Source organism: Lepisma saccharinum, chromosome 12 (genome assembly GCF_977018435.1).
Source record: "Lepisma saccharinum chromosome 12, izLepSacc3.1, whole genome shotgun sequence".
Classification (NCBI taxonomy): domain Eukaryota; kingdom Metazoa; phylum Arthropoda; class Insecta; order Zygentoma; family Lepismatidae; genus Lepisma; species Lepisma saccharinum.
Window position 1 is genome coordinate 64,005,870 of NC_139240.1, and position 17,300 is coordinate 64,023,169.

The following is a 17,300-nucleotide window of genomic DNA, read 5'->3' on the forward strand; positions in this document are numbered from 1 at the left end:
AGACAACCGAGTCGGTCGTCCCTGGTACTACGTGGAAGGCAGGTTGACACATCATGCAAGAGAATATCACTCCATGGCAGTGGTCACCAAACTTTTTCGTTTCACGGTGGCCGTAGTGTTTCAAGATTTTTCCGCGGCTGCCAAGTCAGAATGGAGGCTAGCACTTGCAACGTTCAGTTAGTGAGGTTAGGTTGCTCGCCTTAAGTTAAAAAATAAACACATATTTCAAATTCAGAAACATTTTTTATGTAAAAAGTACTAAAACCATGTGTAGACTACCAAGTAAGTGTCATTTCCGTGAAAATATTGGAACATCTCGCGATGCCCTGGGGAACCACTGCTCTATGGAATGTCATGCTTTCCAACAATCGTGTTTTGTTGTAAATTTTGTGTAATATTTCACAAAACTTTTCCCTTCTTTAATTTCTACTGACATGTTTGAGGATGGTTGCAGCCCCCCCTTAACCTTTGCCCTTTGGGTACGTCCTTGAACGTGACTAAGATGGCGGTCATAAATCTCTAAATGTTCGTGCGAGGGAAACAAAACTCGGTACATATTGATTTGCCACTAAAGACACATCAAGGATTCGTTTTCTGTTGATAATTTCAACATGCGAATTGGTTTCGATTGATTGATTTGTTTTATTTTATTTCGCTGATGATATGATGAAATTGATGAAGGTGACCTCTCAAAGAACACCTATGCCAAGGCCGGGATTCGAATCCGGTACTCCTGGCGTGCATGTAAGTTGGTCTTACACCAATGTGCGAGTAATACTCGTATAATGATTTGTGAAGCATCCAAAATCGAACATTCCTTTCGATCGCATATTTTACGATTCTGCAATTTGCTATTTCTATTACCACTTCTCGGTGGATTCCATATCTGAATATCTGAAGCAATTTTATTCTTTGTTAGTTGCTTGTTCTACTGCTTGCAAGAATCCAGTCCTCCCATTTTCCAAGTCCGAATTTCCTTAATGCACTGTTTAGTTATGTTTTGCTTCGACTTCTAGGGTGGGATTTGAACTCGTGACCTCTCATGCTAGACGATATTGAAAAAAGGATGGGATACCAGCGTCTTACCATCTGCTCTGTAATTCCTTACTGGCCAAAAACTCTAAAAAAACACATTGACTTTTTGAAAACATCTGCCTGTCTGTGTTCCTACCACATTTTCACCACGAGTCGTGAAAAATATGTATTTTTGAGAACTGTTCCATATTCTGCAGGGTATTGGAAATCAAATGTCGTTCATGGCGATTTTCTTCACGTGGAGTAAAACCTAATTCAATGTTTCAAACAAGGTAATAGGAAAGGAAGTAACTGCAGCTCTTAGTTTATCGACTAATCGACTTTCGAACACTTACCATGAAAAGGTAGATGCAAATACATTAATGACGCCAGAACGTGCGTTGCTTATATCCTACACCTGTAGGATTCTTCTTCCGTCACCCTAGTGCTCCCATCGCCCGTGTGATTTTTTCTTTTCATTTTCATAAGTGCTGCAAGTGGACGAAGCTGAAAATGTCGAAGACAAGGAAGACTTACCTGGCGATGATGAAGATGGAGAATTAATTCCGCAAAAGAAAAAGTTTAACTCAGGAACAAGTAGTCAGACCAGGGTCAATCTGAGTTCGTTTTCGCGTGCATGTGAGAGGCGTGGTGTGTCAGACAGAGTAGCTGCACATTTGGCGCCAATTTGAATTTGAATTTGAATTTAAAATTTTGGGTGCGTCAGCACTAAGGCTATTTTGCACCCGTCACATTATACGGGGTCCAGCCCCTTATCGTTACACATAACAACTCTAATGTTGCATAACTAAAATCATAAAACATTAAAATCTTCTGACTTTCGTTAAAAGCTGAGGCTGTAAAGGAGCGCACAGCACAAATAAGGACAAAACACAGGACAACACAAACAAAATTATACTGGCTATGGGGCCAGTCGCCACAGCCTCGTTAGTCTGCAGTCCAGGGTGTACTACGTGGAAGTGAGGTTGACTATTGAGTGCACTACGTGGAAGGAGCACCCCTTACACCCCACATTTGGCGTCAAGTCTTCTGTGTTAACATTGTTATAGACAGAAACAATGTCAGGCGACAGCGCTCACGAACGCGACAAACACTACAAGAACAACAATGTCCCCAGAACAAGAAAATTTTGTCGCTGTACTTTGATGGAAGGAAAGATTCTACTTTGTTGAAAGAGACATGTGAAGAGACTGGAAAAACATACCAACGGACTTGTCAAGAAGAGCACATTTCTCTCATCGAGGAACCTGGTTCATTCTACCTTACCCATGTTACGCCCAAAACAGCCGACGCAGAAGGAGCAACTGCCGCTATTTGGAACTTTCTCTGCGAAGAAGGCTTAGATTTGACGGAATTGTCGTGCATAGTATCCGACGGAGAGAGGAAGAACACGGGGAAGCACACCGGCATCATCCGGCGTTTAGAAGAATATATTCAGCGTCCTCTCCAATGGATTGTGTGTCAATTGCATTCTAATGAACTGCCCCTAAGACACATTTTTGAGAAAATTGACGGCTTACATCCGGCCCGAAGGGATTTCATGGCGACGTAGGAAAGAGCTTGTCTACCTGCCAAGACCGGCCCATCGTCCAGTTCGAAAAAATTGAAGCAGTTCTTCCTGATATTGACGTTGATGTTCTCAGCACAGACCAGGCTTACCTCTACAAAATGTGCCAGGCTGCAAACAGTGGAGTGTGTCCAAATTATCTTGCGATGTGTCTTCCTGGGCCCATTCACCATGCTCGATGGCTGACTCTTGCAGGGCGCATCCTTCGACTGTATGTAGCAACGTCAAATCCATCACCTGCTCTTAAGAGATAAGCTGTATGTATGCTGTATGGTTATGACTCCCGAGATGGCTATATTAGAGCTCGATTGGAGGACAGGAACATATTACCAAAGTTTGATACCAAAGCTGACTTTAAAACCTAAAGAGGCCAGTTTACCTGGGTGGGTGGGCGGGCAGCACTCGATTGCAGCCACCTCCTCGTGGCGAGTGCTGGATAGTCGATTAGTCGATAAACTAAGAGCTGCAGTTTATTCCTTTCCTATTACCTTATCGTTTTTGGTAAATTTAAGTCGGTGGGGTCGAAGTAATTATAGCGGGTTATTGCCTACCCAACATCCGTAACATTTCTGTATGTTTGGCGTTTTTTGACGAATTTTGGCGAACTAAGAAACCATTTTCCCTGATTCAAACACACTAAATCGTTAATATTAAGCAACATACAAGCAATATATGTAATTTTTTGCCATTAAATCACTCCAGAATCATCGAGAAACCATCAGAAAAAATTGCAAATTTTTGACATTTTTTCATAAAAATTTAAAATTTTGACTAAAAAGCGCAGCCTGAAGATATTATCCGATCAAGTTGGAATTTTTATGGGTTATAAGGACCACCAACCACAAACTTTAAGCACTAGCCGCAGACCGATTTCGAAAAAAACGGTTTTTCGATCCACCCTATTGTACACCCTTAGAAATGAAGGCCTACAAATTTGTGATTGGTTGGACGCCAATCATGTTTCAAACAGCCATGTTATCGCTGCACAGTCTCAAGTAAGATTTTATACCGCCAAGCATTGTTAAACTCGAAACATTTGATCATACTCTTACTCTCACTTTATAGCATGGTGGCATAGGCCCCACCCACAAATATGACAAGTAATTGGAACCAGATTTTTTAAATTTTGCTGCAAGAAAATGAAATTCAGATAGGTTCTGTAACGTTTATTTATTCACAAGTTTTAAGTTTTAATGTAAAAACAAACTGGTTACTACCATCACTTATGGTAGGAGCTCTTCTTCAGTATCAGTAATTTTGGACTATCAAAGTAAGCATTTACTAAGATTTAAGAATGCACCTAATCCTCTTTATCGGCATGCCCATCCATGCACACTCCCATATATTTCATCTTCAAATCTGTAAGGAAATCAAATTAAATATCATCACTTTTTAACAAAAATAAAAGTTGAGACATCTCTTCAACATGGATAAATAATTATTTACTTTGGGGCCGGACCCCGTGGCGGAGTGGTTAGCACATCGTGCTACGACGCCAGGTGTCCCGGGTTCTAATCCTGGCCTTTGCATGGACGTCTGTGAGTGTCCATTCATCAATTTCATTGTATCGTCACTCATCACCATGTTCGCAAATTAGCCAAAAGTGGCACAAGAAGTATCAATCAGTAACAGTTAAAGTTTCTATGAATGGCTACAAATGTTAATGTGACTTCCACCAGTTATGCGACACACATCGAAATTTGATTTCTTGCCACACTTTTCCCAATAACTCCTCGTCCACCAAAGCAAGGGCGTTTCTTATTCTCTCCTTTAGCTGTTGCACATTCTGCGGCATAGATAGGTGACACATAGACTTTGCCTTTCACAAAGCCCCAAATGCAGAAGTCTAAGGGTGTAAGGTCTAGTGACTTGTGAAAGTCTTCATTTTCTTTAACACTACAACAGCGCCACAATGACCGTGTTTACAAAAGTCTTGCGCATGGAAACAATACTTGAAGATATTCTCAATGTTATACAACAAACCTAATTGCTGTGTTTCAGATATTTTATTAATAACAAACCTGGAAAATTGTTTAATCTATTATGATACAAGCTGTTTAAGAAGTGGATACTTAAAATCTCTCAACTGAGAAAAGAATTAGAACGTTTTTCTTCCACTCGGACCAAAACCATTTCAAGAGGCAAACGAATGACACATGCGAAACTACGTACCAGGTTTTGTCTTCTGAGCACACCAGAATCCCTCAGAGTTGATGTAGGTGTTTCCATCTGTAGCACATACATGACAATCAGGTACGGTCATGCTCAACATTAAGCTGACAAACATTTCGATACAAGGATCAAAGTTTTTTGCGCATTGTCCGTAATATGCTACTGAGATATCTGAAAAATAGCAGTGAAGGAAGTGATTGTGTAAAAATTTAGACATAAGTTGTTAGGGTAAATAGTAAACCTTACGAACTTTACAGATATATGCATGATACGAGGTTTGTTCAATAAATTTTGGCTCCTGGCTTATAACTTTTTTATTGAGTGAGGGAAGCTTATGATTTTACATTTAAATAAAAATGGAATGTCTCCCCTCAGAGGATGTTTTCAGTTTGAGGTATTGTCACTGACGTCGGACAAGTAACTTGAGAGATGTCGGACTACGTGGACGTGTTGTGATTGAATTTCTGGCTGCGGAAGATGTTCCACCTACCGAAATCCACCGCGGATGCTTGCCGTATATGGGGAAGCATGCGTTGACGTTAGAACGGTCGGAAGATGGGTGCGGACTCTACATACGGCCAACCCAGCCACGGTCACTTTAAAGACAAGCACCGCAGTGGATGCCCTGTGTCTGCATCCACTTGAAGATGGTGGCAAGTGTTGATTGATGACTGATTCATGTTAATCACTGCATTAAGCAGAGAGAGATCTTAGATATTCTGTGCATGTCGCTTGGAACAGTGAATCACATCATCAAGGGTGACCTTGCGTTAAAAAAAAGTGGGTTCGAGGTGGGTTCCTCGTCAGGAGACAAACGGTAGCCAATCTAATTTTTTCTGACGGCATGCAGAAACTGGTGCACCAATGGCGGAAGGAGACTACATCAAAAAGTGATGTTACCCTTTAAAAGAGGGCATTCCAAACTTTCATTTGAATGTAAAATCATAAACTTGCCAGGAGGCAAGACTTATTGAACAAGCTAAGTACATATGCTTCAGTCTAACATTTCTAACATTATTTTGAAAATCAGGCACATTTCAGAAGGCTGTTGCACAAAAATGTGTGAGGTTCTTTATTGGATCAAATAACAAAAAGTTTATGTTGTTATTTTTCTACTGCTATACATTTCAATGTAAAATGACCAACGCTGCATTTGGAATTCTTTGTTAAATAAATAAATAAGTAAAATAAATTTCATAGTTGTGTTTCATTAGCCACACAATTTCTGGCAGTGTGCGATTTAAGCTATTTGATTTTGTAGAAGAATGGCAACTATTATAACTGTTTGTAGAATATAAGTATTGTTATTACTATTAAGAATAACTAGAAGAAAACATTAAGGTAATTAAAAAGTTGCGACTTTTCATTTGGAAACGGACGACCAGCGCCTCGAGTTTCATAGAAAGTTCTTTCTTAATTTCGAGACAGGAGTCAAATACCACTAGTTTCAAGTAGCTCGTTCGACATCGAAATTTGGAACTACCCAGGATGCAAAATCATTTAAAAATTGGTGTGGGGAGAAAAATCTTAATCTACAAACCCCCAGAAACATACATATAAATTATACGATATACATATTTATAATGTTATTAAAAGTAAAATCGGGTATGTTCAAAGTCACACTTGGTACGAAGCCTATTATTTTTATTAATTTAACCACAATGGAAAACCTATTTTGACCATGTTTTTGTCGATTTTATACTATTGCAAATCTGTGTTTTTTCATCTCACACTTTGTACGAATGTCATAATTTCTTTCGAGTTGAAGTATGTAACACCTACACCCACGCACACCCACACCCACCCACGCACATCCACGCACACCTACCTATCCATGCATACCTTGGTTTGAGATGGTGTTTTAAGTCCACTTTATGCACAGTAAGGCTAATAGGGACTGGACCTTTAGTTTAAAGTGGGATCCGAACCACTTGTGCCTCCATCGGGTATCGAACCCGGGACCCCTTGATTACAAGGCAATGACGCTATCACTGCGCCATGTGGGAGGCCCCCCATGCATACCTATACTCACCTATGTACATCTAGCTACACCCACCTACACATACGCACACCAACGCATACCCACCTACACCCACGCACTCCTACGCACAGCTATTTCAACTTTGTGATTTTTACCTCATGCATGTTACGAGGCCTATTGTTGTTATTAATTTATCCAGTAGTATAATCGGGTATGTTCAAACCAATACTTGGTACGAGGCCTATTATTTGTATCAATTTAAGCACAATGGTAAACCTATTTTGATGATGTTTTTGTCGATTTTATAGTATTGCAAATCTGTGATTTTTCACCTCGTACTTGGTACTAGTGTCGAGGTCTATTGTTTTTTATTAATTTAACCACAGTAGTAAACGTATTTTGATGATGTTTTTTGTTGATTTTATACTATTGCAAATCTGTGATTTTTTCATCTCGTACTTGATACGAGTGTTATAATTTCTTATGAGTTAAAGTACGTAACATTACATAATATTGTGATGGCCCCATATTAAGCTGCCTTTATTATATTTTTATAAGGGTAAACTATTGCATCACGCTTATGCAACAGGTTATTACATAACATTACGCAACATTACAATGGTACAGAAGGTAACTTGTTGCATCATGTTTATGAAAACAGGTTATTACGTTATATTATGATGACTTGTATCTGACGTGGTGTTTTCTGTTTATCAACATGGTTTTGCACTTAGGCTATTTAAAGGGTTTTCGCATTACAGATTAGTCAGTATTGTGAGAGTGTTTGAAGAGTACGGAGGTGTTGTTTGCAGTGCTCCTCAATTTTTGATAAAAGCTATGTTTTTTTAACTTATTTTAAAGCTACATACTTTTTATTATTTCAAGTTGAAAGGTGTTTTTTCGACATGATCCTTGCTCTTGTTATGCTTTTTACAGATAACATCAAAAGCTGTGACATGCGATTTTTTGGCTCTTCTACTAACTTCTACATCCTGTCTGATCATATATGTATTTGGGTTGAAGCTTCGTATCTGACCAAAACATTTATTTTTTTCTTTTTCTTGTTATCTGCTTTCTATATAGAATATTAGAAACAACACATTTCCATTAACAGTATTTCATGTTATGCAAAACATTTAAGTTTATACACCATCAGAGGTGTGATTGCAACAACGTTACCACTACGTCATCCGACAAAGGTTAGGATCGGTATTGTTATATTTTATTGCTCAGGTCATTTCTTTTTTTAATATGTACAGCTATAGGTGAACATAGTAACTTAAGCCCTCAGAGTCGTAAACCAACAAAAGTATACCTCTGTTAACTACCTTATATGGGGGGAGGGAGGGGGGACAATCGTAGCTGTTGGTGCAATACACTTTGAAGTTTTGTTTTCTAAGTGCCACACATCAATTTCATCATAATTATCATTATTCATCCTCATCGTTGCCATTAGCCAAAATTGCCTCTTCTTTTTTACAAATTTTCGTACTGATATCCGTACACCCTGGGCCTTAGCAGATTAACAGAAATCGTCTGAAGTTTGAACTCGTGACCCTCCCAATACCGTTGCAAGCTTATTTGTGATTGTTCCCCTCAATTATTCAAAGTACCTCACTTTCATATTCAAATACACACAAGTGAAAAAAGTTCATATTACATTTGTGATTTTAAATTGTATTCTTGGGGGTCATGCACACACTTTCTAACACACACTTTCTAACATTGTTGTCTGATATTAAAATAAGCGAAAACACACTGCTATGCTTAATAAAAAGAAACATTCATTCATTGCCAGATTGCACACCTGTATAGGTCGAGGTTCATAAGCCTCGTCCATCTCATTCCAGGGACTGCATATTTTGTATACAGTTTATAGTGGTATCACAACACAGGTTATAACTCATTATTAAGTCTGTTAAAAACAAAATCGTCAGTCCATATGAGAATTCTTGCTGTGAAATTTTTATGCTGTTTAACCTAACAAGATTCGAATCTCCGAGGGATTTGAGGTCCTCCTATGATACCTGATAGACGACACCTTTGGGTTTCATAGTGATGGTATTTTATTTATATATCATGCGAGGTTAGGAAGAAAGTTCGCGCCTCAACCAATGCGATGAGTAGTGTGATAATGCTGTCTGTTTCCGCGTTTGACTCATACCAATCGTACGTATATCGTCTCCTTCCTTCCCTCGCCTTATGAAGCTCGCCCATCCTATCGGCCAACTTTTTGCTTGCAGCCCGAAAAAGAGAATCAGGATTCTGTAAGTTTTTCATACCGCTTTTTTTGCGAAGATTGTCCATAAAAATCATCTCGCACGGTGGACGAAATTCAGGCGCTATTTTGCTTAACTCGACGAGCCTCGCGACATCCTCACCTCCGTCGAATGTGTACGCAAAAATCTTGTGCAGCAGTTCGAGTGGTAAGTCTGTTATACAAGTTATCATTTTCACGAGGTGTTATTTAAATAAAAGATTCTCGGTATTTATATATAAATTTTCTCGGGGAAGAATACAAAACATACAATCAAGCCAAAATTCAATAAGATTCTATTTACTAGAAAAAACACTTTTAAACTTACGATAATTGATAGAATGTAACTTAAAAAACAATAGTTATAATTATAATATTTTTTTCAGCTCTGGTATGTATATATAAATTTTCTCGGGGAAAAATACAAAATTCAATACATATACAAATTTATACAAATTCAAACTGTGTGAAAAACAACTTGAAACACCTTCAAAATAAAATAATTGTAGCTATTACTATAAAATTTTCAGCTATGTTATTTATACAGAATTTCCGGAGACAACAAGTAACATCTGATCACATCAAAACTCAATCTGATCAAAATTACTATGAAAGAAATCACTTGATACACCTTTCAACTTGAAATAATAAATAGTATGTAGCTTTAAAATAAGTTTAAAAAAACATAGCTTTTATCAAATATTGAGGAGCACTGCAACAACACCTCCGTACTCTTCAAACACTCTCACAATACTGACTAATCTGTAATGCGAAAACCCTTTAAATAGCCTAAGTGCAAAACCATGTTGATAAACAGAAAACACCACGTCAGATACAAGTCATCATAATATAACGTAATAACCTGTTTTCATAAACATGATGCAACAAGTTACCTTCTGTACCATTGTAATGTTGCGTAATGTTATGTAATAACCTGTTGCATAAGCGTGATGCAATAGTTTACCCTTATAAAAATATAATAAAGGCAGCTTAATATGGGGCCATCACAATATTATGTAATGTTACGTACTTTAACTCATAAGAAATTATAACACTCGTATCAAGTACGAGATGAAAAAATCACAGATTTGCAATAGTATAAAATCAACAAAAAACATCATCAAAATACGTTTACTACTGTGGTTAAATTAATAAAAAACAATAGACCTCGACACTAGTACCAAGTACGAGGTGAAAAATCACAGATTTGCAATACTATAAAATCGACAAAAACATCATCAAAATAGGTTTACCATTGTGCTTAAATTGATACAAATAATAGGCCTCGTACCAAGTATTGGTTTGAACATACCCGATTATACTACTGGATAAATTAATAACAACAATAGGCCTCGTAACATGCATGAGGTAAAAATCACAAAGTTGAAATAGCTGTGCGTAGGAGTGCGTGGGTGTAGGTGGGTATGCGTTGGTGTGCGTATGTGTAGGTGGGTGTAGCTAGATGTACATAGGTGAGTATAGGTATGCATGGGGGCCTCCCACATGGCGCAGTGGTAGCGTCATTGCCTTGTAATCAAGGGATCCCGGGTTCGATACCCGATGGAGGCACAAGTGGTTCGGATCCCACTTTAAACTGAAGGTCCAGTCCCTATTAGCCTTACTGTGCATAAAGTGGACTTAAAACACCATCTCAAACCAAGGTATGCATGGATAGGTGTAGGTATAAGTAGGTGTGCGTGGGTGGGTGTGGGTGTGGGTGTGCGTGGGTGTGCGTGGGTGTAGGTGTTACATACTTCAACTCGAAAGAAATTATGACACTCGTACAAAGTGTGAGATGAAAAAACACAGATTTGCAATAGTATAAAATCGACAAAAACATCGTCAAAATAGGTTTTCCATTGTGGTTAAATTAATAAAAATAATAGGCCTCGTACCAAGTGTGACTTTGAACATACCCGATTATACTACTAATTACTAAATTAAAAATATATTATTATTATTATTTACACAAAGAGGAATACATTTTGTCACTGTCAGAGTTGGACATGTAAATCTCTGTGTAATTTTTTTAATGTATAATTAATAAATATATTACTGATGTAATGCGCGAGATTTAAAAAGTTCATAGGTATCCGTTGCACAATGAAATTCTGGCGAGACAACGGAAGTTGAGGAAAGGTTCGGAGTCACGGCGACGAGTGTCAGGAAGGTTCATTTTTACATCCCACCTGTACAGAAATAGACCTTATGGAATATCTCCGTTTCCAGTCGGCAGATATACCTGAATTTGGACAACTGAAGTGGCATATTGTAAAAGCTACCTGAATATAATTTCAAGAAGATCAACAGAATATCAAGGACATATGATCAAATTGGTTGTAAAAAGGCGAATCTTGGACCAAGTACGAATTCGCGAGTCGGACACCAGAGAGACGGAAACGCAATCCCACTGTACCTAGCTGAGGACACGCGCCGCCCGCGTGAGGACACAATGCACCAAGTGTGAACAAACCTTGCTGGAAAGAAGCGACGCTTACTTTTAACACTCTTCTAACCGAAATTTCACACCAGGTATAAAGCTGCTGAAACCCGAAGTACCGACGCAGTTTCCCGCGGACTTTCGTAGTAAGAGCATATCAGTGCTAAAAAAGCTCTGTCGATTGTGCACTTAGTATTTTTCACGGGCCCTCAGCGTGTGGCTGACAGTGAGTTGTGATACGTATGTGCTTACATCAATCACTGGAGGACGTCGAAGTGAGACTGTGATCCTATGATATCATACGCGGTTAATTGTTTCGTGAACGGAGGACAATCTAAAACCATGGCAGGCTAGGAGGCTAAAGAGAAGAGGGGACGTCGGGTTTCCAAGTCCCTAACGACGACGCCAATACCATCAGGCGCGACGTGACCGCAGAACCAGCCAACAGAAACGACGAAGAGATGCCGAGGATGCCCAGCCGACGCCCGAGAGAATGGACGCCAAGTCGACGCCCGAGAGGATCAGAAAGCCGTCTCCGGTTTTTAGGAAGAAATATTTTTCGTCGCAATGGAACCATATGTTATTACCCCCTCCTAGGAAAAGTGGACCATCCGATGACGTGGCAGAGTTTGGTACTGTATTCATCTGTCGATTAATCTTCACGTGCGAAGGTATTGTTTTCTTTATCGCCCTACCACGAACGACTAAAGCCATATTGACTCGCGAACTTGGACGTGACTCGGAATCCCGAACCTAACTTTCGCGCCTTGTATTTGAGTATTGCTAGAAATAAGTCGTTCTGTTTTGTTCTTAATCTCTTATAATAATCAGGATTTAAAGAAAAGAAATGCAGTTATGCTCCTTTATTGCGTTAAATTCCATTGCAACTTGTCAGAATGTGCTCCATAGCAAAGTAATCCGCCACCCAGTCGTTTGAATAACTATTCGAGGGTTGATTGTTTAGTGTTCTTTTTTATTGAGTAATGTGTGTTAAATTTATCCAGGTCGCGCAAGTGATGTTTTTTCTTTGTTATAGAGTTGTGATGTAATTGTTACACGCGCCGAGGTTAATTGAGATATTCCGACAGCTGGAGTCTATACGAGTATTGCGTCATGCAGCAGAGTTGTATTTTTGAAAGGACGAGAAGGGGCATGTAATGAATATCCCCGTCCGAGAAAACTGGTTAATTGGTACTTGCTGTCTAGACGCGAATGCTCTTGTTGAACGAAAGGTTCAATCACGCCGACCGATTTTTCTGACAACTGTTTTTGTGGAGGGCCGGCGAATATTAATTGTAAGGAGCACAGGAGCAGAGATTAACGACCTAATCTAGGAGTTCATGTTAAAATGAAAGGGTACATTGAAGAAATATAAGCCTTGTATGTATAATTTTATTCTTTGATGTTTCCTAAGGACCCAAGGAATGAATGAGTGTGCGAATGGATGAGTGCTTCAGGTACCCGGAATGTCAGGTACAATGCAATATGTTATTTTTTGTGTGCCGACAGGTGTTAGGTAAAATTAAACTGCTATACTTTACGGCATTACGTCCACGTCACACACTGAATGGCCAACATCACCGTCCTGAACAAGAACTTAAACCTGGATCGTTCTAGTCTGCTAATTAGTGCGTGGTAATTTGTTACTTTTTTATATATCAGATATTATAAAGTAGCAAACTAATTCCTTTACTAACTGGTTAAAGATGTTAATAAATTATGAAATAGTTGAAGTGGTTTTATTATGTAAAGTTTTTATTTATATTTTGCTTTATGTTAATATATTCATAGTTATTATTAGTTTGCATTCTTGTTTTACTTTTATTGTGCGTATTGGTGTAGATTTGTTAATGATCTCTTAAGAGAGAAAAATCATTGAACACTCACAACTATACTAATTTGTGTATGTTTTCCATATTTTTCTTAATACAGTATATTTGAAATTAAAAGTAGTTGCTTATCTTTTGTTTGTTGTAACAAAAACTCCCCCACCCGGAAAGTTTTGGTAGCAGGGGGTTGAAGCCAAGATTGTTGGTGGGAAGAAATCCCCCCTTCCCCAGGTTTCGCACCCTGGCCAACACTGAGAATATAATCTTGGACCTTTCCCAGAAAGAGCCGTAAGCGCTATCCATTCTGTTACGAGGAAGTTACTTTGGCTTTATCAACAAATTCCTGTATTCTTTAATAATTATGCTACACAGTAATGCAATGTAAACCACTCGACTGTACAGACTTCTTTCGCATTACAATTTTGCGTTAGCTTTGCTGCAGTTAAAGACAACAGAAATTTGTTATCGAGGAGCTCAAGAACTTGATAGAATGTTTATATTACTTTTGCACTAGAATTTTGAAAGAATAAAGAAAAGTCATATCAAAAACACTTGCGTATATCAAGGAATGGTGTTGAATTTTATTCTAGAATTATGTAGTCAGTACTGTCGACCACCAAATATAGATTATTGTTGTATACTCGTAGACGTCCACAATCGAGCACATTATCATCTCATAGAGAGAGTAAGTTTTACTTACAACACCAAATTACCTCTCAACTTCTGTTATGTCCGTCATACAATGACGTGTTCATCATCTGATGTCGCTATCGTCCCTCCAAACTGCCAGGTTTTTGGATACATTACTATGCCTAATATTTTTTAAGACTCAAATGTTCTGCCTTTTATCACCAAGTTTGGCAGGTTCGATAATATTTTTTAAAGTTTGATTTACGGCAACTTTATGCTCAAGATATGTTAATCGGAACTGGGCCTACAGTTTAAATTCGGACCCGAACCACTGTTCAATATGCGTCAAAAGGAAATCGAGACTACTTGAGAGAATAGGTTTTTGTTTAATTTGTTTATTCCTTTTATTCCTCATATCTGATCGATCAGTCAACCGCGACAACGAAGGTATTATGAAAACAAAATGCAATAATTACCAGCACTGGGACCCTATTTTTGGAAAACATTTCGCTAATCTCTGGAACATGGAAGTCAGCACAGTTCCTGTTTACTGCTTGATATATTGTTTATATTTTAAAATGCAAGTGTAAGTTAGAATTGATTCTTGGTGAGATGAGGCACACTGAAATTCGCCTCCCAACTGTAACTTCTGGATCCGCCACTGGTGCAAGACAAAATATTTACACTATAGAAACAGCCATGCCGGAGTAGATGTATTTATTTATACTAGATTAATATTATATCAGTAGTGTAATTGATGCTACTATAAACTCGAGAAAGGAAGAGCTCCCCTCATGCAGATTTGGCTACACTTAAAACTTGCTCAACATGCCCATATGAGCTTTTTGCTCAAGTGTGGAACCCTGCCTAATCCAAGATTTTTGTAAAAATGCCCTCAAATATTTTCTGAGAAAGGAAGAGCTCCTCTCATGCAGATTTGGCTACACTTAAAACAGGCTCAACATGCCCATATGAGATTTTTGCTCAAGTGTGGAACCCTGTCTAATCCAAGATTTTTGTAAAAATGCTCTTCGGAAAGTATGAACCCCCCCTCAAGCAGATTTGCCCATACTTACAAAAATTGCATCAGCCGGATTTTTGTCCATAAACTTGTCAAAAATTGATATTTTTTTGGCTATACCTGAAATTAAGCTAAAACCCATACCCACATATACATATTTACTTCAGGTTTAAGTTCAATTGGATGCCAGGTTCAATTATTTTTATCTATATGCAGAGCCCCTCTAGAATGGCAATGACCTAGCACTGTGTTATGTATTGATTTTTGCTTCCCGAGTAATGAAGCTTTGCGTGCAAACAATTGCATCAGCCACTATTGTGAGAGTGGTTGAGGAGAACAGATGTGTTGTTACAGTGCTTCTCATACTTACAGGCCTGTTTGTTTTAATATATAATGTAGAGATATGGAGACTATTAGACCGAGAAAACCTCGTCATGTTAATATTCACACTTGTTCATTTCCTGAACTTGTCCGACCAGCGAGCGATCTCAAGAATGCGCTAGCTTGTAACTTCCGTAAAAACCAGGAACTGAAAGGCAAACGCGTGGATCTAAACAGGATCTACCGCGTTTGAAAGGTTTAACAACCTTTCGACGCCTAGAATGATAAAAGCAAGCTCCTACCCGGAGCTAGCTCTCTTTTGATTCTGACACTCATCGACGCTACATGGACAGCTAGTCCGATTACTTACAACACGTTACACTGCTAACTACGACGATGGAACACGGAGTTACCGCTGCCTAGCATGCTACAAGGCGCAAGGGATCGCTTGGCTTGGTGAACTGAGGATCGCTGGATAGAACCTTGGAACTGTCACGATTCGGTCTGCGAGAAGCATCAGGACAAGACATCACACACATCTACCAGGTATGAACAAGCGTGAATAACCTTACACCAACTTTCCATATCTCTACCCTCCTAACGGAGCAGGTTCAGCCATCAAATATTATTAAGCTCTACCTAAATGTTTAAATGAAACTTCCCTGTGACCTCTCAGAGCCCAGGAAAACGGGCTTACAACATGGTGGAGGTGCTTCAGGCCCTTTTTGCAATTAAGTACCCTCCTGTACGAATTGCTTTACATTAAACTAGTCTCCCTCCCCCCTCCCTCCCACTTTGGGAGCATTTTAAAGTAATTTTTTAGTAATTCCAACTCATACTCCCACAGTACGCTTAAGATGCGTCAGACCCAGTGACAATTATGTGTATTACCCTATGGACAACAACCCCTCTTTTTCTTTTATGCCGAGACCCCCCTTTTTCAACAAAATCTAGTTCTTCTGCATAACATGTATTCAAGCATCATTCACACAGGAATGAGAACACTTGCTTATACTTATTTGACCAGCGATATATTAATGACATAAATAACTGTATGCCCATACTTTCATTTGTTCTTTGGTCAGCACGACGAACCTTCGTTTATGAATACGTCACAGATAGCGTTGCACGAACACCTAGATTCCTCCCTCGACCAAATCATAGAGTTAGCAACTGCAATCACGGCAAATCCAATAAATTCACGACCTTTATCCCCAATTCCCTCCCCTCCACTAACACGGTTAAGGTCTGCTAATAGAAATTACCCTCAATTTTTCCTTGGACTAGCAACACCCAACAAAAACCAACCCCAACCCTTAGCAAGTACCCCAGCTCCCGTTTCAACTTCCTCTAACACTGTTAATAACTCTGATCACTTAACTGTAGAAATTCCCACCACTAACATGGCCACCCCAATTCCAACTGCATTATACCCGGCACCATTTAGCGGAAATGACCCTAAGGACATTGACTCATTTTTCCTCAAGTTCCAAAATGTAGCACACGCCGCAGGATGGTCGGAAGCTAAGCGTAAAGAGATGTTACCTTTATTTTTGACTGACACCGCTTTAACTTATTTTCATGACATACAGAAACGACCCAATTTTGTAGACTTGACATACACCCATATCAAAGACGAGCTAAGTACGCTATTTAAGGGATCATACCTTTCAGCGGATCCTGTACAGATAATTCTCCAGAGAAAACAGGTGGTAACCGAGCCCATTCACACCTACGTTATTGCTAAAAAAGCATTAGTCCAGCAATACTTCCCGAACGCCACTGAAGAACAAACTCTCTCTTACATCATCACGGGACTGCGAGCCAAATACATTGGCTGTTTAACCAACAAGCATTTTGCTAGAACAGAAGAATTAATTGCCCACCTACAGAATTTCGAACGCCAGCAGTCATTAATTAATTCACGTATGTTGGAAGAGAAATTGGAAATAGATCAGGCAATCGCACAGGCAAGCTTACCCCAGACATTCACCCCGACACCAGTTCACAGCTGTTCGCATGCACAGGTCTATTCCCCCCTCCCCAG

General features: G+C 39.1%; 1 protein-coding gene across 1 annotated transcript in view; it reads right to left on the reverse strand.

Annotated features, from left to right (window-relative positions):
- Window positions 1-3,759: 3,759 nt before the first annotated feature.
- The window catches only part of LOC145996515 (serine protease inhibitor dipetalogastin-like), a 34,501-nt gene continuing 20,960 nt past the window's right edge, over window positions 3,760-17,300 (reverse strand). Inside the window, exons 2-3 of the mRNA XM_083133018.1 lie at window positions 4,775-4,945; window positions 3,760-3,961 (exon numbers count right to left, since the gene is read on the reverse strand). Coding sequence (XP_082989144.1) covers window positions 3,903-3,961; window positions 4,775-4,945 — 230 coding nt within the window. The 3' untranslated portion in view covers window positions 3,760-3,902. The remainder of the gene's footprint in view (window positions 3,962-4,774; window positions 4,946-17,300) is intronic.